Source organism: Netta rufina, assembly GCF_964035555.1.
Source record: "Netta rufina genome assembly, chromosome: 3".
NCBI lineage: Eukaryota > Metazoa > Chordata > Aves > Anseriformes > Anatidae > Netta > Netta rufina.
The window spans coordinates 55759307-55784547 of NC_140125.1; the positions used below are offsets into that span (position 1 = coordinate 55759307).

Genomic DNA, 25241 nt, shown 5'->3' on the forward strand with positions numbered 1-25241 from the left:
CCTTGTTTTTTTGGCTGAGTTCATTCACCAACTGTTGCTGCAATCAATGAAGCGTTGATCCCTTCTGATAACAATGCAATTGTTCATGCACCTAACTGCAGATTTAACAGCCTAGCTCCCTATATTGGAACTTGGAGATGTCATTTGCATCTAAAGAGACTGGTTTTATCTGAGGCTAGTTATTAAAAAAGCAACTAATTCCCTCCATATGACACTATAAGGAGCGTGGCAGAGGAAAGCAGCAGTGAAGAGAGTGTTAGTTTGCAGCTGTATACATGATGCTGTTGCGTAGATACGTTAAATGCGACTGAGAGCTACTCTTAAGAGAGGGTTTTCATGACTGTGACATTCCTACTGTGGTTTTGGGCGGTAGGTTTTCACCAGGGCGGCTCACCCAAGGATGTTGGGAATACCTACTCACTCCTAATGAGCTTAAAAGTAGGGGGGGGAAGAAGGACTACAAACAAAACCCAAACAAAGAGAGAAAATAAGAGACCCCAGAGCTCCTTTCGGACAAGCATTCTTGCTGTGGAAGCTGGCAGTGGCTGTGGCACGCGGGGTCGGCCGAGAGCCCAATGAGGGCTGCTCCCGGCACCACTTCGGGCGGCCGGTGGAAAACCACCCTCTGGTGAAGCCTGCATCGTGCTGCTCCGCCAATGGAAAAAATTGAGCACCAGGAGGAGGGTGTGTAGCCTGCAGACAAAAATACATCCAGCCTTGCGCGGGCAGGGGCTGTTTTTAGTTCCCAACGGCTGAGCTGAGCGTTTGGAAGTGTTAGACACAGTTTCCTGGCTTGCCTGGGGCAGGGAGAGTCGGTGTGTCTGCGTGTGTCCGTGTGTCCCGAAGGCAGAACGTGGGGCTGAGAGGCTGAAGCTGGCAGCCAGGGGAGGTAAGTGGGAGCGGGAAGGGGGCTTGGGCTGGGGAGAGGGGAGGAGAGGAGAGAAATCCCCCTCCAAGACTGGAGAGCAGAGTGGGCTCAGGCACCGCGCTTCCTCTGCCGTCGCAGGCTGTGCTAAGATGAATGGTTTGCCTCTAGAAAACAGTTCTCGCTGGTCATCTATCAAAGCCGATTGCCTGAATTGCTAAATAAACCACCGCCGGTATCGTTTTACAGCTCTGCTGCAGCACGGACGGATTTTTTCCAAGGCAAAGTATGAGAAAGTATGTTCAGTGTTGTAGTTTCTGCAACGTTAAAAGTGACTCTACTAATAAAATATGATTCATAATCCCTCCAAATCTTTTCTATTTTTTGATTCTGTCTATTTTCACCAAAATGTAAAGTTAACTCACAATACATAGACAGCGTACCCAAGCAAAGGTTGGATAGTTTTTTTGTGAAGCATTAGAGGAAAATGTTTCAGTCAGCGCCACTGCTACTTCTGAACTGGGATGATGTGGAAAAGCAGAGCTGCTGCTTCTGGCAGAGGTAGGTCCTGAACAGGTTTTGATCTTTCTACAAAGATTTTTAATGCTACTTAAATTTTAAATACGTAACTCTACAGAAATTGTGCAAACACTATGTTCAGTTGCACAGGAAAATTTAAGAAAAAAAAAAAAAAAAAAGAGGGAAATGCTGGAGAAATAGAGAAGTGTCTCTTTTTCCTCTCTTCTTTTTTAAGAGGGAGGTGATTAATTGCTTGTGCAATGCAACCAAAGTTTGCCACTTTGTTTATGCTTCTTGCTGATGTGGTCACTGAGTTAATTTTGTACTCTGGTGACTTCATACTTCATTCTGGAAATCATGCCTTTCGTTCCCTTTGGAGTGGATGATTTGGTAAAATTATACAATGTATAGCAAATTGCTGGTTAGAGGCAAGGGATGGAATTTTTTTAATCTGATCAGCTTTAACAGGAAAGGGTATCTGTATGCTATGGAAGAGAGAACTGGCACTTTCTATAGCTGTAAAGCTACAAAGTGAGTCTTTTAGCAAGGAAACATAATCCTTAGTGTGCTTTTTATTCTTGTAATGTGTGAGTAACATGCTGGTACCACGGAGGTACAGGAAAGTAAGCCCTAAACTGTACTGCTGCTGCAGGGCTCTTGGCATGCTAAAATCAAGATCTGCTTTTAATTTTCCGAAGGACCCTGTCTCAAGTTAAATTCCGGTGACTGAGCCCCAGATCCTCTGTCCTCTTCAGGAAGTCCCAGGGCCAGCGGTGGGAAAGCATTTACTTTGGCGTCAGCACCCTCAGATGTTTGTGGATGTGTACACCGAGAGGCAGGACAGACCACGCCAAATGCAGCGTGGTTTCCCCTCCTTGCTGTGAGGCGAGTTGTGTCATGGGTGGCAGGCTCCATCTCTCAGCCTGAAGTGCAGCACTGGGGCTGTATTTGATAGCATGAGGTGGTTGCTAAAGTGGTTACTGAAGGGGACAAAAGAGGAGGAGAGCAGATGTTCCTGGCTGGGATTTGAGACTTACCGGTTAGCCACAGAGCTCCAGACTCTCCTCCTGCCATTATTACAAGGATGGCTGAGGCAAACCTCTGGGGGGTTTGCTTGGTCTCAGTCCCTGAAGCTGCAGCTGTGTGGAGCATCTCAGCCCCTTTCGGATGTACCATCCTCCCCACCCGAGGCCTCAGTCCTGGAAATCTCTTGAAAGCACCATGCGAGTCTGCTTCAGGGCCTGCCAGCGTGCTCACAACCAGAGTAGGTGGAAAAGAAAAGACCTTTCAGATCACTGAGTTCATTTCCTCTCCAAGGGCAGGTAATAGACCCTTTGACATATCAACTCTTTAACTACTACAGATACTGCATTAAGCCAAGATGTGAGCTGGCATTCCTTTTTTATTATTATTATTTTTATTTTTTAAAAAGCTTAATGGCTTTTATTTAAATAGATGGTCACTTTAGCCATTGTGTATAAATTCAATAACATTTACAAATGGTGAAATTTGTTTTTCCTGCCAAGAAAAATACGTCTCTAGAGATTTAGATTGTATCAGCATTGGTATAATATGATAAGGATCTTCAGGCTTGACTCAACATTCCATATTGCTCTAACTTGAAAGCTGTAAGGCCTAATCTAATTAAACTGCCAATGCCTTGGACCCAGAAGAATGGGTTGAAGAAAAGAAGGGATCGTATCCCAGGTGAGATGTGTCATTCTGATGTGATATACCTGTGATGCAGCATAGACTTGTTGGCATCAATGTTAGTTTAAGAGAAGGAACCAGAAAAGGGGATTGACCCCTTCTTGCTTAAAATGTGAAAAATCTATGTGCGATGTTGGTATGATGAACAGCATAAAACAGATTTTCTAAGGTCATGATGACTATGTTTAATGAGAAAAAATATTGTTTTTCATTCTATCTGTGAGCTACTAAGTAATTTCTAATACCATAACTATACAGGCTATAATTCTTTAGAGACTAATGAGTGAGTGAGGAGTTTTGGATTCAAACTGGATTTTTAAGGCAAAATTATCCAATTTTTTTAAGGACATACTTGTGGTGTTTGGGTTATTCATTCTTTGAATTCAGTGGTATATAATGCAAAATATCCTGCCAAGAATACTACGGTACAATTATTATGGTATATTTTTGTAATAGGAATGTGATTGAGATTGCAGGAATAAGAAATCTGCTTCTGATTTGTGGAGGCATGTGACCAAAGTGCGTAGTTCTAAAAAATACAGTAAATTGTTTCCAGTAAGAAACTCCATATTTAATCCAGCTTCAGTGTTGTGCTATCGTGCCTCCCTCATTAGTTCTGTGTGCCCGTTGATATGCAGCCATGTGGGACGGTGAGGACAGGTTTACGTTCTAGCATTCTCTATTATTTTCATATTAAAAACCAAAGTAGATTAAAAGTTAATTTAAACTTCAGTTCTCTGTCCCTGCGAGAATTCACTGAGCACGTCGATTCTTTGCAAAACTTATGAACAGGTCAGTATCTGAAAGATAATTATTTAAAATATCAAAGGCTTCAAAAGCCATTTAAAATGGCTGGCCTTGTAGCCTGGAGTAAGGCATTAGAGAATGTTGAAATTGTCTGAAAGAAAGAAGGAAAAACAGGAATTGCTTGGTCAATTAAAAAAACTTTTCTGGCTATACATATACACATACACATATGTATGTATATACAGAAAGTAGGTGCTCTGCATCACAGCCTGCAGTATGTTTAACTAGAAAAGGAAATGACAAATTGGTCAGTTCGTGTAAATGAGGAGGGGTTCTGTTTCATTTCTTCTTTCTCTGAAGTACTTTCTGATTCTCTGTTATCACAGCTCCACAAATCCTGATGACAGTCTCCCATGGTGCCCGTATGAAATACGTACCCAGAGCAGCCGTCTTTGCAGGGCTCTGGCACCTCCTGTTCTCTTCTCCTCCATGCTCCCCTCTGTACCTTCCCACTCCACCTTCCTTACTCTGGAGGTGAATATTACACTCACACGCGGCAGCTGGGAGAGGAGTCCTGAAGTGCCCTTTTGGAAATAAGTTTTCCAAATACGAAAAAAGCATACATGACTCTGCCTGCTTCCTCTTTCTTCGTTACTGTAGAGTATGTGGTGGGATATACTCACTGCCCTTCATATATAAAGGCCCTTTGTAATAGTATTGATTTCACTGCAAGGTGAGTTGAAACCTTGACTTTCTTTGTCAAACGTATATACCCAAGTTGACAGCTGTGAGTGACCGTGCATGGTGGCAGCTACTAGGGAACTGGTTCAGTGGCCCTCTCAGAGGTGTCCTGCCCGTAGAGGGGACAGCTGATATTGACAGATAACGTTATCCTAATCTTGACCAACCCTTATTACTCTCTTTTGTTGTTGTTGCTTTCAGCAGTTTTGCACCAATGCCATGTTTAGGGGAGTGAGAATCAACTTCCCTGCATCTCACCAGTGGATTCGCAGGAAAGCTTCAACAGGGATTAAATAGTTTGTAGTTCACTTGATCCAGACCACATCTTCTGATGTAGATCACATCTATGGGTGATGGTTCACTGTCACCAGCCATCCAGAGAAAAAAGGTGTCAAAATACAGCAGCTATAGCTTTGGTGCATGGCTTCATGTCTCTAGAACATAACTTCTTTCTCCAGGTTAAAGCTTACCATTGCTAAAGCTTACATAATTGATTTCTTACAACACCCTGGGTGGTGACTTTGTCACTCCAGAAATCAGAACCTCCCTAGGGAGATCTACCACAATCTCTTGTCTTTCTGCACATTGGTGTATGGCCACTGTCTGATACTCACTGTGGTTGCAGAGCATTCAGTCTACTTACGTCTTTGTGCTCACCTCCCGTCAGTCTGGAGTTTGTGGTTTTCTAACCTGTAGTTTTAGAAAGTCTTAGTGTGGTGAGTATGACAGTACTGGAAGCAGATGGCTGGCAGCAGCGAAACTGCGTTTGGTGTACACTGCTGGTGTAGCAGCCCAGAACAGCGCAGGAGCCCCATCACCTTTGACTCAAACTTGCCACCAATTCATAATGTAAAAAATCCTAGTTATCCCATAAGCAAACCTAATACTGGAATGTTACTGATATGGTTCAGTTTAGCTTGTAATGTAGTTAGTGAGTCAAGCTTTGTAAACCTTTGTTTTGAGAGATGAAGGCTGAGGAGGTGAGCACCCATCCAGTGGCAGGGAGCTGCCCTACATGTGCACACATCTCGATCCTAAGGAAGATGTTTTCCCCTCTAGCATTTATAAGGCAGTCTGGCTGCTGTGTTATTAATGAGGGAATATAGGTGGCAGGCTCCTGAGCTTCTGTGTTTGTTTTTCTGAGCCAAAAACATCTAGGAGGGCTTTATGTGCAGGACTGTAAAGGTGGGGAAATACGTTTTTAGCTCTGGGGTTATGATTTGCGTTAATTATTGGGTGTGGTGGTGGTGGTGGGGTTCCCGGATTAGCATGTTTGCATAGCTGTGTTTTTTAATGTGTCAAGGGGAACCAGGGTGAAGATTAAAAACTTCTTTTTTAGGGAATGTGGTTATAATTGAAAGCAAATAAACTTTTAATAGTCATCTTCAGGCGCTGTGAGCTGCTTCTAAATATACTGATTATAAATGCAGCAAATATTCATAGACCTTGGTGTTGCTCACAAGAAGTATTTATCCCTCTACCTCTGCAAACAAACAGAGAAAAGCACGCTGTCTTCTGGGGTAGGAGGTTGCTTTGAGAGACAGAAGGGAAGCTGAACTCAGTCCCCTGCACTGTAATTTCTAAAACTTCCAGAATTAAAACAGCGTAAAACGTGCAAGTGTTTGGAAACAGTGCAGCCAAAGTTTTGCCTTGACCACCTCCGTGACCTGGTGTCACGCTGCCTTTGAGAGCAAGCCTGCTCCCCCGGTGCCCCTTATTGTAATTAGCAGAAAGAAAATCGCTCCACACAAGTGTGAGGCAAGAGAAAGGCATCCCAGCTGATTTTCAGGGTGATGGTCTTTGTGCGACTCCGCAGATGCCGCGGTTGGTTATTACAGTGTGCGTGAATGTTTAGCCTACCGTAGCTTTCTGGATGGCTGGGATGCTGAGAAAAATCCCTTGGGGCCATGTCTATGGGATTTATTGACTGTTCTGTTGTAGTGCTAACTGATTCCTGCACAGACTGAGACACTGTTTTGTAGACATTGTACCCTGAGATAAATCTATTCATTCACCCATTATGTGATCTGTGTATTGGATCAGACGAGTACAATGGATGCTGTAGCAGCAGCTCGAGGCTCGAAGAATTGACTGTCTATCTTCTGAGGTTCATGACAGCAGCTTGCTCGCTACCCACTCTGTTAAAAGGATTACCTAACCACTGCACAATTGCTATGGAGACCAGATGGTCTTTTTGCCTGTTTCTTTAGACAAATTGGGTTCAGTGTTCCCTTATGAATAGATATAAGCCCCTCAAAGCCCCCTTGTTGAATGTAGTTTTTGCTCCCAGATGAAGAATTGTGAATGCAGACTTGTGCTTGTTTGTGGTTGTCGCCTCCTTGACTGAGGAAGGCAGTTTTCCTGGGTGGGGGTCGCAATTTGTTCAAAAGTTTGGGACTTCATGAAGCTTGTGTATTGTCCTGTGTTTACCTTCAATCTCAAGTCTCTGTTGTTCGATGCTTGTTACATTTGATGTCATTAACACTGTTTACATCAATGGGTGCACTTAGCAGCATAGGAACACCCAACCTGCAAGGTACGGGTGTCCTAACTAGCAACCTTCCAAATTGTTAGAGAGTAAACAAGTTAAACATATTCTTTCTTTCGCTTTGTTTTCAAGAGTAAACTGAAATTTGTGGCCTCTTTTGCCAAATATCTTTGTGATAGTAGCCATGGTTTTGTGTTTGTAGGTCTGTAGCATCTTTAACATGAGCCAAAAGGATATATCTCTTCTAAGTTATTTATTTCCTGACATTTTTCTAAACTTGCTGTTGAGACTATTTTTAATTTTCATTGCTAACCTTTACTTTTGGTTACCTGTAAGGTAACAAAATACCTAGGTTACTAGTGAATTCTTATAAATATCTGCAAGGTTCTTATGAAGAGCCACAAATATGCCACAAAAATGCCACAAAACAAGTCAAAAAGGGCAAAACTCTGTTTAAATTAGATAGTTATTCAACTAAAAATTATGAACAATATCCACTGAATTTATGCAGCAAATAATATTTTGTCGGGTAATGTATTTTTTCAGAACGGTTTCTAATTAAAATATATGTTCCAACACTGAGCCTGAGCTCTTGTACAGCTTGTATTGAACATTTTAGTCTCTGCACAGCTGCTGTCTTCTGTGAAATTTGGCTTTTGTCCATCCTTTTTGAGTTATGGTATCTGTGTGCTGAGTGAAGAGTTGATATGTTTGGATGGCCAGGAAGAACCTGGATCTTGCTACCTGTTGGTATGTGCAGTGCTTGGTGTTTGCCTGGCAGATTAGCTTAAAATCAAATAAACCTAAGGAGAGGGCTTGCTTGGGTGCTTGGTGGAGTGTGTTGTGCAGTGGCCTTTCACTGTAGGGGTTATAGCTGGAATTTAGGTAGAACAGGGAAAGATAAACAGATGTTGTAGAATATGCCCTGATCAATTTGGTCTGAATTGTGGATCACTGCACAGTCCAGTGATCTGTAATTGGTGTTCCAAAAACCAAATGGAGGGTGCTCAGAGTTCACGGTAATACATCAGTGAGAGGGGAAAAGGATAGACTTAGAAAATCAAACATTTACCCAGTGACTTAATTGTATTAATTCAGTGTCAATTGTTCAAGTATTAATGTTATTCTCCATTCTGTTTCTGCTCCTGTCTGCTTTTTTTTTTTTTTGTATTCATTTTGCTTATAGCTTGAGTAAAGTTTGTTTTCTTTGATTAAGAGCCATTTTTTGTCTTTTTGGTGTTTTCTAGAGAGCCTGTGTACACCACCACCTTGTTTTTTTGACAAGTGTAGTGGCTGGCCACGAAGACGATGTGAAGCATGCTAACTGATAACCATATCCACATTTAAGAGAGTTCCTGCAGGTATGTTCCTTGTTTAATACAGTTCTTTCTAGCTAAAAGTGGTAAGGGCTGGAAATTAGGATGTTAAAATATATATAAACTCTAGAAAATAAGATTCTGTCATCACAAAGGCTTATTTTGGCAAAATTTTGATGAAACTACAGTAAATCCTCCTAAAAGTGACAGCCTGAGATCTGACAAAGAGGCATAGTGCTGATTGAAAATGTGCTTTGATGTTGTTTTTGTAAATTACAAAGAGTAGAGATTCATTCCAAGTAACAAAAAGAACAGAAGGATCATTTTTACTTTTGAGTACACTTTTTGAAGGTCCAAAATCTTACTTAACTCATTCTGGCGATTTGACTACTCCACTGTGTGTCATTCCCTGCGAATCCAGTAAAAAGCTGAAGAGTGTTTTAGTAAGTGAACTACCAAACTGTCCCATGCTGAAAGAACATAATGCAGTTCTGTGCTGTAATGGAAGATGAGACTTTTCACTAATGAAGTCTTTTTTTTTTTTTCTTTTCCTTCTCCTGGATTGACTCCATTTAAACACAAAGCTGGGGTTTGCTGAAAAGTTTATTGAGGCAACACTTGGTTGCACAGAAGCCAGTCAAGCTGAAACTGCAGTTTGCTTGTCTCCTGGCAAAAGGGATTTCTCTGAAAGTACAGTTCACTTTACATCTAAGTAATGATTATCTTGCTGTCTCCCTTTCATTATGCCATTGTTCTAGGGAGCCAGAGGTTTTGTAAGTTATAAGAAAAGGATGTTGCCAAGGGTGTGGGTGGAGAAAGGTGTTGACATGATTTCAATGGAGTTAGATTCCAGATTTATAACAGAGGGGTAATGAACCATACAGAGAATAGGCTTTCCTAGCCTGCCCCTAAAATAAATTCAATTATGAATTTGATGTTGTAAATGGCTATTTAATGGTCTTTTTTTCAAACAATTGCTTCATATCGTTTTTAAAAAATGCACTTTCCTGTGTAGAGAATAATAATGGTCTGCTACTTTTCACTTTGTCTTCTGTTCAAAGATTCTAATGAAACTCTTCTTAATTTAGTGGAAAATGGGGAATTCAGAAAGCCAATACAGTCTTCAGGGATCAAAAAATCATGCTGCTGCCACAGCTGGTGCCAAGCAGAAGCCTTGCTCTCTAAAAATTCGGAGCATTCATGCTAAAGATGAGAAGTCTTGCTCCTTGCATGGATGGGGACATACCAACAGTGGCTCAAACTACAAGTCGAGGTCTCTTGCCAGAAGTTGCCTTTCGCACTTCAAGAGCAGTCAGCCTTATTCAGCCAGACTCAGTGACACTGCAGTGAAGGTCTCTAAAGGCAGTGTCCATGCCAAGCACAGGACAAATCCCTCAGGGGACTACTGCCAAGAAAATAATGCAGTGTTTCTGCCTGATAACGGTTTCCACTATATTGGCCTTCAAGCCGGAAGTAATCATGCTGCATCCCGAGAATGCAATGGGCACATTTTAAATTGCTATGGAAAGAACGAGAGCCTTGCATCAACCTCCCCATCAGAGGACAGGAGGAGTCCAAAAGTTCTCATTAAAACACTGGGGAAGCTGGACGGTTGCTTGAGGGTTGAATTCCACAACAGTAGCAACAACAAAGTACCGACCGAGGAGTCCAGTGGACCGGTCCAGCTGCTGAGGTATTCGCCTACCTTGGAGTCTAAGTCAAATAACCTGCTTGATGTCAGGAGGAACTCCAGTGCAGACTGTTCTTCAAGCCATCGTCTGTCACCTACTGATTCAAGGCTTCGATCTAGCAAAGGAAGTTCGCTAAGCTCTGAGTCTTCATGGTACGACTCTCTCTGGGGAAATGCCGGGGATATCAATGAGTTGGATGGTCCGTATTTGACCAGGAGCACTCCGGACACAAGCATTCATGCCAGTTTCCCAGCAAGTGACAACAAGAAGACCTTCAATCAAAGTTCATCTCTTTCCTCACTTCGAGATCTCTATAAGGATACAAATTTGGAAAGCACTCCTTCACCTGGGATCAGGCTGTCTGATGAGTATATTGACACTCATGGCAGTCTAAGCAATCGTGTGTCGTTTGCCTCAGACATTGATGTTCCCTCCAGGGTAGAGCAGGGAAGTCCCGCACATTACTCCTCCTACACGCTCCCATGCAGAAAGTCCAAGCCTCTCACTGAGGAGGCATCCAAGAAGGATACGTTAAAAAGCCGTATGCGACGCATTAGTGACTGGACTGGAAGTCTCTCAAGGAAGAAAAGGAAGTTGCAGGTATGAACAAATAAACCCAAGACTAAGTGTCTTGAAGTTGGTTTGTAGATTCCTCCTATAAATGTAATGATTGCATTATGTTTCCTTTCTACCAGAATAGTTAACTATAATTTCCTTTGTTAGTTTGTGGAATTCTGTGAAATATTCCAACCCAGAAATTGTGTGAAGTATCAGCAACAAGAACAAAAAGATGTACATTTGTGTATGCAAATTCTCTCTTTGTATTTGGTCATTGTCTTAGTTAATTTGAGCTTAATGTCTCAGTGAATTAGCTTTTGAAATTATTAGATTATTTATGAAGTGACTTGGAGTTTTTAAGCCCTCTTTGTTTCAGATATGAAAAATATAATATAGACATACTATAAATCAGCATATATTATTTAAAGACCATGAAAGGAGCAGTAGAAATAAATTCAAGACATAGCATGTTATAAATATCTTTGCAAATACTCTATTTGTATTGTGTGATTCACCACTGGCTTTGGTTTCACTGTTGGTCCACCCCTAGCAAGGCGAGCAATTGTAGACCGCTGGCCAGACTTGCTGGGTCTGCCTCTACCTCCCATGAAGGTATTACATGGGGTGCCCTCCTCCTTCCTGTGTGTGAGCTTAGCTCACCAGATGGAGGAGCTTGAGTTGCCATCTGGCTCGCCAGGAGTTGGTGGTATGGAGGAGATAGGAGGAGTGCAAGAGGGTGGGAAAAGACGTTTCTTTAGAAGAATTTAAGGCTAATCCCATTAATAGGAATTTAGGATGCCTGTGGTCAAGAATGAAATTCTCATCTCTAGTTGTAGGCCCCCAAGTCAGCTCATTAAATGCCAGGCTATGCCTGGACTTCTATGTGTGAGTTCACAAGCTGAGCTGGAGGGATTAAGAGGAACACCAACTTCTGCAATTTAGACAGCAGCTAAGCAGTAGATTATATAACAATCCTTCTGTGGCATGTAAAGCAAACGCCATCTCCCATATTGGAAATTTGGACAGGTATTGTGCCTGCTTTGAGGCATCTGTCACTGCAGTGTAAAACTCCAGTGGCTTATAAATGAGGTCACTATATGGTTTGCCAGCATAAATCCTAGGTAAGGGCTACAGAACCGGGAAGATGAAAATAAAAGCCATGTATTTGAATCACTTCTTTGTGAGTTGATGCTCATGTATTTTATCAGATGTTGTCTTTTCACCTTCTTACTCAGCTGTGAAAGAGAAGGCAGAAAAACCGGAATCAATAAAGTGGGCCTCAGCGCTTTCTGCCAGGATTCTTCACTGATTTCGACATCCGTAGCTATTCTGGATTTTATAGCCAGGCTTTACATATGATTTCTGCATCCCAGACCTTTGCCATGTATTACTTAGCTATGACATTTTCAGAATGGTATTTGTGGTGCAGGATTCATAGCTGCCTTGAATTCACTACGCACTGAGCTGACTTCAGGCACAGCGAGGAAATTCTGCTGGTGAGATTGCATCAAAATGGAATTTGATTCTTATAGAAGGGAATCAGCCGTAGCTCCAGAAATGATGATTTCTTAGAAAAAGGTGTAGTAAATAGGCACTGATTTTTATCAAACAAGTATCCACAGGTAAGACAAAGCAGGCAGCAGATTATTTATGATTTTGCCTTCACCATGAGGTTTGGTCAGTTCCTTTCTGCATCACATGCTGTGATTAACCTGTGATCTTTTCTAGGGACTGCTGTGGTGTAGTGTGGTGACAATTACACACTCACCAGCTCCTTTGGCATAAAAGTGTAGAAGTACCATGCATGGTTCTGCTGGCAGCTGGTTAGTCCCAGTCAATAGTTCTTCATGGAAACTGCAGCCCCTGTGCTTTGCTCTGAACACTGTGTCCCTTCCTCGTTATATTACTAATAACTGGCTGAGTCACTTAGGCTGAGTGTAGGTGAAAGCTGGAATACTTCCCTATCAGCAGGCCTAAGCACTAGGTGGCTGGGCCCTCCAGCTGGCCAAGCCTCTTGCTTCACAGGGGCTCAAGGCCAGTCTGGGGTGTTGAGGTCAGTCCCCTGCCATCGGAAAAGCAGCGGACTATAATCTCCTTCATATCTGTGAACAAATTGCAGCTTAAAATCTGGTACATTTGTCTCCCAGCTTGAAAAGCATTTCCAAACCCTCTTATTCAGATACTTGGAATTCGTCATCTAATTTGCAGACTGGCCACTCCATTCTGATGCTGGTGTTGTCCATTAGTAATCCTTCCTTATTATTTAATGTGTTATCATTTATTTAAAGGGAGAAATTGTATCTTATGGACCACCTTTGCTGGGTCATACAGACTCTCTGTGGTTCTCTGTCTTAAGATAGGAAGTCTGTTTCCTTTTAATTCTGGCACATTTTCCCTGCACCTGTTTTGAATCATTCATAACTAGATTTGGATATGGGATATTCAGGACGAGCCCTAGGCTGTGCCCTGTCTGGTGAGCTGGAAGCATCCTTATGCTTGACTTGATCTGATATATCCTGGAACTGAGTTTGCCTTTCTTACAGTGGTCTCACGCCAAAAGCTTGCAGTTGTTCTGTGCCATCACCCAGCTTTCTTTGCAGGAGGGTATCCTAATGCCTTCCCTTTCTGTGTCACTGGTGGTCTACTGCAGGACCCATCCTCACAGATTTAATCTTGGCTGAAACAGCACTGAGGAGATGCTCTATCACAGTATATGTCAGCATCAAGGTGTGAGTGGGGCATGTGGGATGGATATGTGGACAGAGCTTAGGCAGACTTGTTGCACAACCATCCCTGCTAAAGATGGTCATGTAAGCTCCATATGCAACTGTGTGTGTGTCTGTCTATATAACATGGAGAGAACAGGTTTATTCTGTGCAAAATTAAAATCCTGCCACCAGAAACAACTGTGCAGATAGGTTCTTGAATTAAGTAAGTAGCCTCTTTATAGGAATTGTTTCTGAAATGTAAAGGCTTTTATAATACAGAGCACTGAAATTTGGTGGTATAAAGAGAATTTAAAAGAAAACTGAATTGAGGTAACTTCTTTATTTGGTTTGAAAACAGGTATTAGTTCCCACTTTCAGCTTGGGTCCTAATGAATTTAACAGCCTGCATTATTTCCTGCCCTGTTCCTTACAACTAATTATTAAATGCGTCACTTTGTCTAATTGGTGTCTTAGTTAGCCGCTTTATCTTTTGCATTATCTGCAATTATTCCAGGATATATCTCAGACATTGAGAGATCTGCTTGAACACAGCTGAGCAGATACACTGGTAGTTTTCTATCATTGCTAGATACAACAGACTGAAAATGAGCAGAAACTCACCCGGCAGGGTGAACGCCCCCAACAGCAGTTTGGGTCAGGTTGTTTCAGCAGTGACCAGATACTGCTACAGTGTCAGCCTCCCTGAGGATCAGCAGAGACTGCGTGACTGTGACTGTGACTGTGCCAGTGCTGCTCTTTTAAAACTAATATGAGTGATGTTGTCATGGTGAAGTGTGTATAATCCCAAAGTTTCATTCATTTTAGATCCTTTCTGAGAAAACATAGGATGTGCTGGTGGGCAGGTTATATCCTGTGTGCTGTTCCAGTAATGGCCCTTCACAGAGGTCACCTTCTTATATCTGCTTCTTTCTTTGCTTTTCTTATTAGTGATTTGGGATTGAAAGAAATAGAATATGTTCCATAAACTGTATGCTAATGCTTTCTGGAGTACTCTGTCAGTTTCTGGAGAATAGTCAAACAATTAAAATACAGAATTTTGGCACACATGTTCAGTGACAGTAATTAAAAAGAGGGTGGAGAAAGCTTCCCGTTTCCCACAGAACTGCACATGGCCAGTGCAGTTGTGTGATCCATCTTGTACAGTCGTTTTGTGGGCATAAACACATTACATATGTGATTCCCCCTTTCTTCAAACAGTCTCTCAGCTTGCCTGTGGAAAATTGTTTACTGTCATTGATGCCTTAGATTTATTCATCTGTTCTCACAGGCCCCACTGACTGGAAGTCTGTATCTTTTCAAGCTGTATATATTAGAAAATGCATTCCCATTCATTGAATTTTAGTTTTTTTCCTGTAGGCACATTTGGCATCATTGTCTAAAAAGCAAAACTGCTGACGTTCAGTGAGCTACTCTCCAAGAGCGTTGATGAAAACTACACCATGAAGTTTGTGAGAGGTGCTGCCTTACTGTGACAATTCCATCCTTGTGGCCAGGCAGGGTGATCAGAGAAGCCAGACTGCACCATAACGAGAAACTAACTGTACCATAACGGGTGATAGTTTTCAACTGAGCATGGTATTTGGGAGGCCACCAACGGCAGTGTCCTGCTGCTTGAGAAGTGGCTTGCCCTGTGACACTTGCACCTGCACGTGAGCTCGCTGTAGCTCCTGGCTGTGTGCTGAAGGCCATTATACCATCAAAACACGGCACTGCTTTTGCTCTGCAGTTCGGAGGAGCATTGAGTAGGAAGCAAAGAAATAAAAAAGTAGTTGCTTTCAAAGCTGCTGGTGAGAGCAACTCACAGGAGACCAAGGTTTATTTACTTTATCTGTGTGCAGAAATCTGTGAGCAAATAAATGCTACTATAGAGACAGCCTGAAAGTATAATAGCTCTATTTTTACTGAAGGTTAATAGCTTTGCTGTTTTGATTCTTTGTAGTCATCTCTTGTTTTCTCTTCCCTCATACATTCCAAGCAACAATCCTAAATTTTCTCTACAGCAAAAGGCACTGGACTTTTTGTGCTATATGCTCTTAGATCTCATTTGCTTTTAAATAGCATCAGTAACACACAAGTAGGAAAGACAACAAGTGGCCTCTTGTGATGTACTGTATGGCTCTCACCAGGGGGTTTACTCCAGGTATGAACCCCTCGGCCATCTCTGGAGCCTGGGAGAGGTGGGAGCGGACAGCTCGTTGCTGGGCAAGGCCTTAGCCAGGCAAGACCCAAGCTGCCAACTCGGTCTCATTTCAACAAGCGGCAGCAGGATCTGGGCATATATTAGCAGTCATATCACAAGGTACAGCTGAAGTCATGCACAACGTATCACCAGGCCTGGGTATTTCAAATTAAGTTGGCCGGCCCTCTCGATGCAGGGATGAAATTGCACAATGCAATTAGGGGAAAGGCCCATGGGTGCCTGATGAGACAGTCAAGCTCTTGTGGGGTTTCCAGCAAGTCAGAAAACATACACCTCTGCAGTCTGGAAACTGGATTCCTGCCAGTCAGCAAGCCTGTCTGTCTTTTTTTTTTTTTTTTTAATTGCATCTTCTGTTAGATTAGATTTTTGTCAGTTGGTCAATGCTAACAGGCTTAAAATATTTTCAACTTTTGACCTTTTTTGTGTTGGTTGTGCAGAGTTTGTATAACAGAGAGAAAGCAGAGGTAAAATCAGCCAAGCTGTGCTGAAGGTAAAGGTAGCTGCCTTACATGAACAGTGTCAGCAAAGTATCGAAAGCCCTGTAATAATAAAGCAACTTGAAATGGCATTGTTCCCGCTTGGCAGGCATGTAAGTGGCAGTTTCATGTGGAGAAACAAGGAAAGCCTTGACGGCAGGTCTGCTGTTGCCTGGAGCCCATCAGGTTTCAGAAAGCAGCAGCCCCAGTAGTTACCACTGAATTTGGAGGCTTCTTGCTGCCATGCAACCTGGTCTGAGTTGCCAAGGCTGGTTGACTTAGTGGTGAGGCTTTAATGGGGGTTTGCTGAGTGAGCAGAGGTGGTGGCAGTGGCTGCTGAGGTAAATAAAGGCTGTGATGTCATTGTGAAAAGGTAGCCTTTGAGGAAGGAATTGACTGTGGCTAAACACGCAACAAATTTAAATTCCAAACGAGGTGTGTCTTTACTTTGAGTTCTGGTGACTGATTGCTGGCAATTTCCTTTTATGCACAGGAGCCAAAATGTAAAGATGGGAGTGAATACTTTGACAGCAGAATGGACAACTTTAGCACAGACACGCTGGCACCATCACAGCTCTCTGCTTTGCTGTGGTCACCCGGCTCCAGCCACGTCCTGTCCCAGAGAAGTGAGTCTACCAATGCGGTCAGCAGCGATGCCCTGAGGCAGAACATTTATGAAAACTTCATGCGGGAGCTGGAGATGAGCAGGACAAACCTGGAGAACACTGAGACTTCCTCGGAAACAGAGGACTCCAGCAGCGAGTCCCTCAGCTCGTTGGAGCAGCTGGATTTGTTGTATGAGAAGGAGCAAGGAGTGGTGCGCAAGGCAGGGTGGCTGTTCTTCAAACCACTGGTAACCCTGCAGAAAGAGAAGAAGCTGGAGCTGGTCACACGGCGAAAGTGGAAGCAGTACTGGGTAACGCTCAAAGGTAAAGTGCTGTGTTGCTCCTCTGGCTTGGCAGCAGCAATTGTTTCCATTGGGTTTCCGCAGCTTTTCATGCATGACGGGTCCTATTAGCAGTTCCAGTAACTTTATGCTGTCTACCCTCACGCTTAAAGTGGAGCGTGTGCCAAATCAGCCTGCTAAATAGAGGTGCTGCTCATGTGCTTTGTATTGCATGTGCAGCCTTGCATTTACTACCGTAGTGGGAATTGTTTCATCTGACTTCCCAGTTTCTGTACTCACACAGAATTAGGTGTTCTTTGGATATTTTGGGATATTTGGAGGTCAAAGACCAAACTGAACTGAAACAGATAAAAATACATAACATATAACTTACATGCAGGTAGAAGTATATCAAGGGAAGTCAAAATTCAAGGATCAGAAAGCCCCTGGTGCCTGAATCCCTGGAACAGGCACGCTGTTTCCCTGTCTCTGCTATACAGTTTAATTGTAAAATTAAAATTAAAAGTTACTGTAAAAACAGTCGGTTTGTTGCCAGAGCATCAGGTGGCAACATAATGAAGAGGTCAGTGCCTCCATGCTGAGTCATTTGCACAGAAAAGCATTGCCCTACAGAGGTCCCATTCAGGGCAGAAGCAGTAGCATCAGGAGAAAGCCTGCAGCACCCTGGGCTTAGTGTGGGGCGCTGGCTCCCGAGGCCACTCCGAGCACTCACCACTTTCCCTTTTGCCATGGATGGTCTTTCACATGACCTGATCCCAATATTGCCAGGCAAATTTTGCCTTTCAGCATGCCTGCTTTCCCATCTCCCCCACCTTCCCCTGTCATGAAACAGCCCTGTGGGAAGGCAATCCACTTAACAGAGGCTGCTGCCAGTGGGCTGCTGTGTGATTACTGTGTTTAGCCCTACGCCAACAGCACACGTTGATGGCTCAGAGTAATAGAGCAGGTAGGTGTGCCACAAGAAGTGGATAGGTGTCAGGAAGTGTGAGAAGGAAAATAACATCTATTGTGGGGAGGAAGAGGAATTTAACGGCTGAGTTCATAAGCTTTTTTTTTTTTTTTTTTTTTTTCTCCCCCCGCCCTTTTTTTTTGAACTGCATCCAAAGGATTTGCCTTTCAGTAAATATAATGCTAAGTTAATGAGTAAGGAAATGATCAAACTTAATAATTTCCTAGCATATCTGGGACTGGAGGAGAGAAAATAACAACTTTCCCACAGGTTGCCCTTTTCAAAATTCTGCATGGGTGTAGACCTGAAGAAAAATGAACAGCAAACAGCAACTGCTGAGAATGTTACCCTTGATAGTGCTGATTTAAAAGAAGCAAACTTGCAAGAATGTAGCAATTCTGCCTAATAATTCAGAGACCTGTTATCAAAGGATCAAAATGTAGGCAGTCTTAACAGTTTAAATCACTTATCCAGATCATCAGATAGCATGATTCATGCTTACAAGCAGTATATACAAAAGGAAAAACAATATCTGAATGCCACCCTTTTATTGTATGTGTTTGTGTTATGGAGTGTGAATGTGAGTTTGATCTACCTCCTCTAAAATTCAAGTAGTTTCTTAACAATCCTGCCAAATGCCTAAACTGTAAGATATGTTATATACTAGTAGTCCATACATTTTGGGGATAATGAAGCTATGGTGCTCTGAGAAGGAGGTCTGGTGCTTTGTTTTCAGTTCTCTGATTTGAAATTGACTTACTGGTGACCTTGAACAAGTCACATCCCTTCTTGTTAGCTGAATCTACCCAGCCATAGAAAGAAAATAATAAAATTATTTGTAAAAGGTTTATTAACTTCTAACATTATAAGAAGTATTAAATATAATGCTTTCTGTGTCATACGAGTGATATGGTATTAGTGGTACAGGATCTCCTCCGCTTTGTTTGCTGTTTTAAATATACATTCCTAATTTCCTTGATCTCATACCTTTATTGTCCTGTAGAGAGTTCTGATGCCAAAATAAACTCGCCTGTCTGGATATCAAGGCGTAGTTCTGTTTTTGTAATATGCTGTATCAAGATCAAGGCACTTGCTTTAGTTCTTCCTTATACAGGATTTTGAATAAGTTTGTATTTAATTTGTTCTGGAAATTTAAATAGCCAAGATATTTTAAAATATGACTTAAAATAGCCACATATGCAAATGGAGAACAGCATGTTTCTTTGCACTCTGGTGAGATGTGTTTAATTATAAATATGCAGAAGGCTTATAACCATCTGGTTACCTGCCAGACTTAAAAGTATACATGTCCTGAGGCCTTTGCTCCACTTTCAGGGCGATCAGGACCCGAGCTTGATTAGTAACCCTTTAACATGAGGAACTCTCTTTCCCATCTGTCTTGTCCAATTAATTTATTTTAATGAAGGAAATTGCTTTCCAATTCCCCCCTCATTTCACATTTTGATCAAAATACTTGGGCTATAATCAATCTTAGAACTCTGTCAGAGTTCATGAAACTACTTACTGCTAGCGATCACTTGGCTTGACCCAAAGATATATCTGGGGTGCCATACACCTAAACACATGTTCATGCTCTTCATCTATTATGTACTCATTTGTTTGGTTTTGTACATGTAAACTATCAGGATAAAAATCAACATAACTTTAGTTACCTTTCTGATAACACGGAAGGGAAATACTGAAGTTTTAAATAGAATTTTATTTGCTTTTTCCTGAAATGCAGAAGTGGAAGTGGTTGTACAGTGTTGTTGCTGAAGAGTGCAGAAGGCTTGGTTTACTGGTTTTGTTTGCACTATTATGTTGAAATGACTACAGAATTCCTACATATGATATGCAGTGTAACAAACCATATCCTTCTTTTCCTACTGCAGAGATCTCCAACTGTCTCTGTATCATAAAGGAGAGCAAGTGAGGATGGGTAAGGGGAAAGGGTAGGACCAACTCTATAGGATCTACTCTTCTAAATATTCTGCCAGACACTCTAGACAGCAATAGGAAAAGCTGCACTTAAATAACGCACAGGCAATTGGGTTTATTTGATGCCTTCCCTTGAAAATTTTTCCGTTGTCAACTGACTCGGTTAGTAACCTCTAATAAATATTTCCTTTTTTTCGTATAACTGCTTTACATACACTGGTGATGGAGAATGTGAAGAGATCCATCTGACTGACTTTCTCTTTTCATATGCTGTAGATCTGGGCCACAAGAGGAAGAGTGGACTCAAGCACATAACTTTTCACAGCAAATGTGCTCCACAAACTCTAGCCAGCCCATTGTTCCCCTTAATCAGACAGAAGAGTCCAAAAAAAACTCCTGATTTTGGTTCTGATTTCAAATCTAACTTTTGAGTAATCTTCACCTCAAAATTTCATGAATTTGAGTGATGTGTTTGAGACTTTTAATGCAGTGTTATGTGTAAATGTTAGAGAATTAGAATAAAGGCTGATGTCTGCTTTTACCTAACAATTTTAAATGTGTGTAGAAAAGGAACATTTATATTTTGCAGGTTTTACAACATTCCATGCATACACACTGCCTAGGTATATTTGTTTAAGTTTTGGTGTTGGCTTGTGTTGTGCTGCCTCTTCAATTTGAAGGAAAAACAACAACAAGAAAAAGCAGACCAGAGAAATAACAATGGTGTAGCCCTAGCAAACTCAATCCTTGTATTGGCTGAGTTTCAAGTCTTCTACTGAATATGTATAGGGGTTACAACAGTAATGTATTCATGGATTTCTGGTCCCTAGGGGACCATTGCAATCATTTACTCTGACTCACTGTGTAATGTGGCCGTAGGTCTTCCCTAAATTAATTCCTGAATGAATTCAAGCATATCTTTTGGAGAAGAATATAGTTGCTGGAGTCTACCACCAACCTCAGATTTTTCCTAACTGCTTAGGTTATCCTCAGTTTTGTTTTGTATTTATAACATCTGCTCTTACTTCTTCCAGGTTAAACATCCAGTCACAGTAATTAATCAATCTTATGAATTAAAATAAATATATAAAATCAAATTGTTTTTATTACTTAAAAATAAAGAAATCAAATCGAATCATAAATAAAATCTATTTTTCAGCTGCTGTTTCCCAGGTATGGAAGTGAGGTGTATTTACATCTTTTTTCTAGATGCATAAATAGGCTATGAAATTCTTCAGAAATACAAGATAATTTTTAAATAGATGATTTTAGTATACACTTCAGACTATGACTTCCATCAGCAGGTAAACCAACACATCTCAGAGGACAGTAGGTTGCAACATGAGGCAGGAATGAATGGCTGACAAGGGATGTAGGAGAGACAGGCCCCTGTTAAGTGAGCTTCATTGCCAAAAGCAATGTCATCGTACTTTTGGGAACTGGGTTCAAGGCTGCTCTGCTGTCCTCCAGAAGTTGTTTCTCTTGTTGCATCTCTGATTGTTGTCGTCAAGGATGAAATTTACTTTGTGGACGCAAGTCTCATATCTTACATATTATACCATCTATGAGACTGAACATGATCAAACTCAACCCTTTTAAACTGTTTTAAATTATCCAGGTAATGTTCATAGTCTAAATCCCCAGTTTGCGAAGGAAGCCCAGTTTAAATTTGAGAAGTTTATTCACTTAGCATGTTTTTGGAAGACAAATGTTTCTACAAAGATTCCTTTAACAACTGTTGAGAGTTGGTTCCCTTAAATAATAACAGAACACAAAAGCTGATTTAACTAAGCAGGAATTTTTCTACATGCTAAAATATTTTAATAGCCTGAGTTTACTGAGCTATCCTGGTGTTTTTTTTTTTTTTTTTTTTTTTTTCTTCAGTCCTGCATTTTAGTTACATCTCTATTAGATTTCTGTTCTAACTTTTCATTGGCAAATTCAACATTAACTTCTCCTGTTTCCCAGTTTAGAAGATCCTCCTTATTTTTCTAGCTCAAAAGAGGGTAACTAACATTCCCTGTCATTGGGAATTTTAATTCACAGAAATATTAATGTAAGAGAACTTGAATGGGACATCCAACTTATTTTCTCTTTACGTTTTTTGTCCCTCTGAACTACAAAGGTTGTACTCTGCTGTTCTATGAGACCTATGGAAGGAATTCGATGGAGCAGAGCAGTTTGCCTCGATACGCCCTGTTTGCAGAAGACAGTATAGTACAGTCTGTTCCAGAGCACCCCAAGAAAGAAAACGTGTTCTGTCTCAGCAATTCTTTTGGAGATGTCTACCTGTTTCAGGTAACAGCATGCATACTGTGATTGTTTCCATTTTAGGATGTGTCTGTGAGTATGCACGTGCATGTGTGTGACTATGTATATGCACACACATGCACACATCACGTCTGTACCTGTGACTTAAAATGAATAATATAGTTACACTATTAGAGTACACTACTATAATATTGATTTAAGTGTATGATATGACTTAAGGTATATGGTATTACACCAGTTGGCTCAGACAATTACTATTCAGAAACAGAGAGAACAGAGATCACAAATAAGCAAGACACTTCTGATCCCTAGTTGTCACAAGCTTCCAGAAAATCAGCTGTGTTATCAAATGGCTTCAGGTCTGTCAGCATTCTGCCTTTACAGAATAATGGACTCAACCCTAAGTCTGCTGGCTTCAGAGAGTTTACTTGAGTGAGACATTCAAAATAAGGTTAAAAATAGTCTAAAGACCTTGGCTGCTTAACTGCAGCACTGGAAATGTTAATAAAGAACAGTATTATGTGGAACCGCCTACATAAAAACATGTTGATTCATAGGCACACTTGTAAATATCTCTGGAGACACTTTGTGCAGATGTATTCTCCTTGCCTTGCTATGCTGTGTTCCACTAATTTGGCATTTTTTAAGTAAGCAAACACCTCTCCTCAGACCTTACTTTTAAAATCATCCCTGTTGCTATGTTACCTCCACAACAGGAGGTTTATCTTTGAAATGTGTTGGTTTTCACCTTAATTAATTGGAGGGATAGAGGATGCAAGTCACATCTTGTCCACAGCTCGTGAGCTCTGATGCACTCCCACAAGAGCCCTCAGACCTTGAAGGTCTAAGAAGCAGAAGCTGAAGGCTGGGGACAAGTTATGACAGTGCAGAAAAAAACTCACAGTTCCTTTATTTTGCATAGTTTTAAAGGTAAAACCTTACTTGAGAAGTTTTGAGATAAAGTGCTTGAGATCTCAGTGAACCTGTCAAGCAATTTGCATCCCAGAGTTGCAGATTCATTTTGATTTTCTCTTGTCTGGTCGTAATGTTGCACCTCTGGTTTGTTCACAGGCGACAAGCCAGACAGATCTGGAAAACTGGGTTACTGCCATACATTCAGCCTGTGCTTCCCTCTTTGCGAAGAAGCTTGGGAAAGAGGACACCATTCGGCTGCTGAAAAATCAGACCAAGAGTCTCTTCCAGAAGATTGACATGGACAGTAAGATGAAAAAGATGGCAGAGTTGCAGCTCTCAATTGTTAGTGATCCAAAAAACAGGAAGGCCATAGAGAATCAGGTATTGGAAACAGCGCGGTTTGTTTCTGCTACAGACTATTACTGCAGTAGCATATTTATCGCCATTCCTTGCTTTGGCCCCCTACTATTGATGCTTTCTAGGCCTGAGAGCAATTGTCTTGGGCATAGCTGGCATGGTATGGTATTCATAACTATTGCCAGGTTTCTACAACAATCTAGAGCAGCTCATGGAGTAGGCCAGCACTCAAAGCTGAGGATCAGATCAGTCTGTTTTATGAGCACAAAGCTATTTCTTTTCACTTCCAGAAAAAATGTATTTAATTTTCACCTCTCTGTTTTATGATATGCCTAGCTATTAATAATATCTGGATGTTATGTAGCATACCACAGAATATATAGCATCTTCCATGAAAAATGTAAAGATTTTAGTATAGGTACATAGCAATACCTTTTGACACCTTTAGATGGGATGTGAAGTGTGCTTTATCCGAATGAAATTGGAAGGACTATGGCAGACAAAACAACGTGCTTCAGTTGAAATTTAGCCATGACTAAAAGGTCAGAGATCCTCCGGGTTCTTAAATAGCCCCAGAGGTGTCTAAATGAGAACCAGAAGTCAAGATCAGAGCTTTCCATCCTGGGGGAGAAAAGCTCCTCCAATAATACCACTGGCAGTCTCTGGAGCAATATTCCAGTATCAATTCAAAGGAAAGGGGTGCAGCTAGTCACTAACAGCACTTCTTGTAACACTCTCTGGTTGTGTACTGGGAATCATTTGTCTCTGTGTAAGCCCAGGACAATTGGTGCTTAGCTTGGGAGAGCTAATGCCTTCCAGCCAAAACCTTCACCTGTGGCTGGAACAGACAAAAATGTTTTCATCCAAGCTTGTAACCAGGCTAATTTTGTTTCACTGCAGCAGGAATTGAGCTGAATCATAAGGTGCCTCCCCCTGTAAATAGCTTTTGGATGCCTAATGTGTTATTCTGATCACAGTTTTGTATGATGGTGTTAGGAATACTTGAATCTTGGCTAAAGCAGCAGCTTAGTGCTGAGGAAGGTTCACCACTAAAGTTTGTTTCTAAAATGAAAACTGGAGCCCCTCTTTCCCCCTTGAAATTTAGTTTTCTTGGTCTGTGTGTGTCTTGGGATTCCAGCCAAGCCATGCTTAAGACCAGGCAGATTGATGAACAGCTAAAACTGTTCTTCAGCTGAAACAGTTACGTTATTGTCTGTGCAGTGGTGCATAAGACATGAAGCCTTACTCTGCTCCCAGTTCCAGCAAGAGAACCAGGAATCCTTCCAGTGATACCTTATGGAAGTACGTTTTGAGATTTTGACATCTTGTCCATGCTCACAGATTTGCAGGCAGCAACTGTCACATGATGCTTCAATTATGCATGCTCAGTGTCTGGGCAAAGGCTTCACTGCCCAGGGCCTCTTCTGTGTACTAAGCTTGTCTAGTAGTTCAGCCTAATAGGTTTGTGGATTGAAGTTGCTGTATCTTTGATTTTATTAGGCCATTAACAAAAGACATCTGATAATTTTAGATCATTTGAGAGCTCTGCCTTCTCAGTCAGAGTAGCTATTTCTCTAGCATTACTTCAAGCTGCACATTAAGGACTCTTGGGTAGCAACCAGAGTTTGTTTTCTTTGATTCCATACAGCATAATTATGTTACTTTGGTTGGTGAAACACTTACTTTCATGAAGTTGATGCTTGTGTTATTTACAATTCTTATTTTACTGGTTTGAACTTGACCAAGGGCAGACTGACTGATACTGACTTCATTATCAAGCTCTTTGTAGAACACTTCAGTCTGAAGCGATATGAGCAGAGTTCAGAAGGTATGCAGGTGTGTGTAGGGATATGTGGTGTTCATA

The 25241-nt window shown here is 41.5% G+C and overlaps 1 protein-coding gene across 3 annotated transcripts in view; it reads left to right on the forward strand.

Moving 5' to 3' along the window:
- Positions 1–9480: 9480 nt before the first annotated feature.
- TIAM2 (TIAM Rac1 associated GEF 2) overlaps positions 9481–25241 on the forward strand; it is a gene marked incomplete at its 5' end in the record, with an annotated part of 88273 nt that continues 72512 nt past the window's right edge. For all 3 annotated transcript variants that reach the window (XM_084283886.1, XM_084283887.1, XM_084283888.1), the window contains 4 exons: positions 9481–10677; positions 16534–16969; positions 21960–22132; positions 23177–23401. In XM_084283886.1, the coding sequence (XP_084140012.1) occupies positions 9481–10677; positions 16534–16969; positions 21960–22132; positions 23177–23401 (2031 nt within the window). The remainder of the gene's footprint in view (positions 10678–16533; positions 16970–21959; positions 22133–23176; positions 23402–25241) is intronic.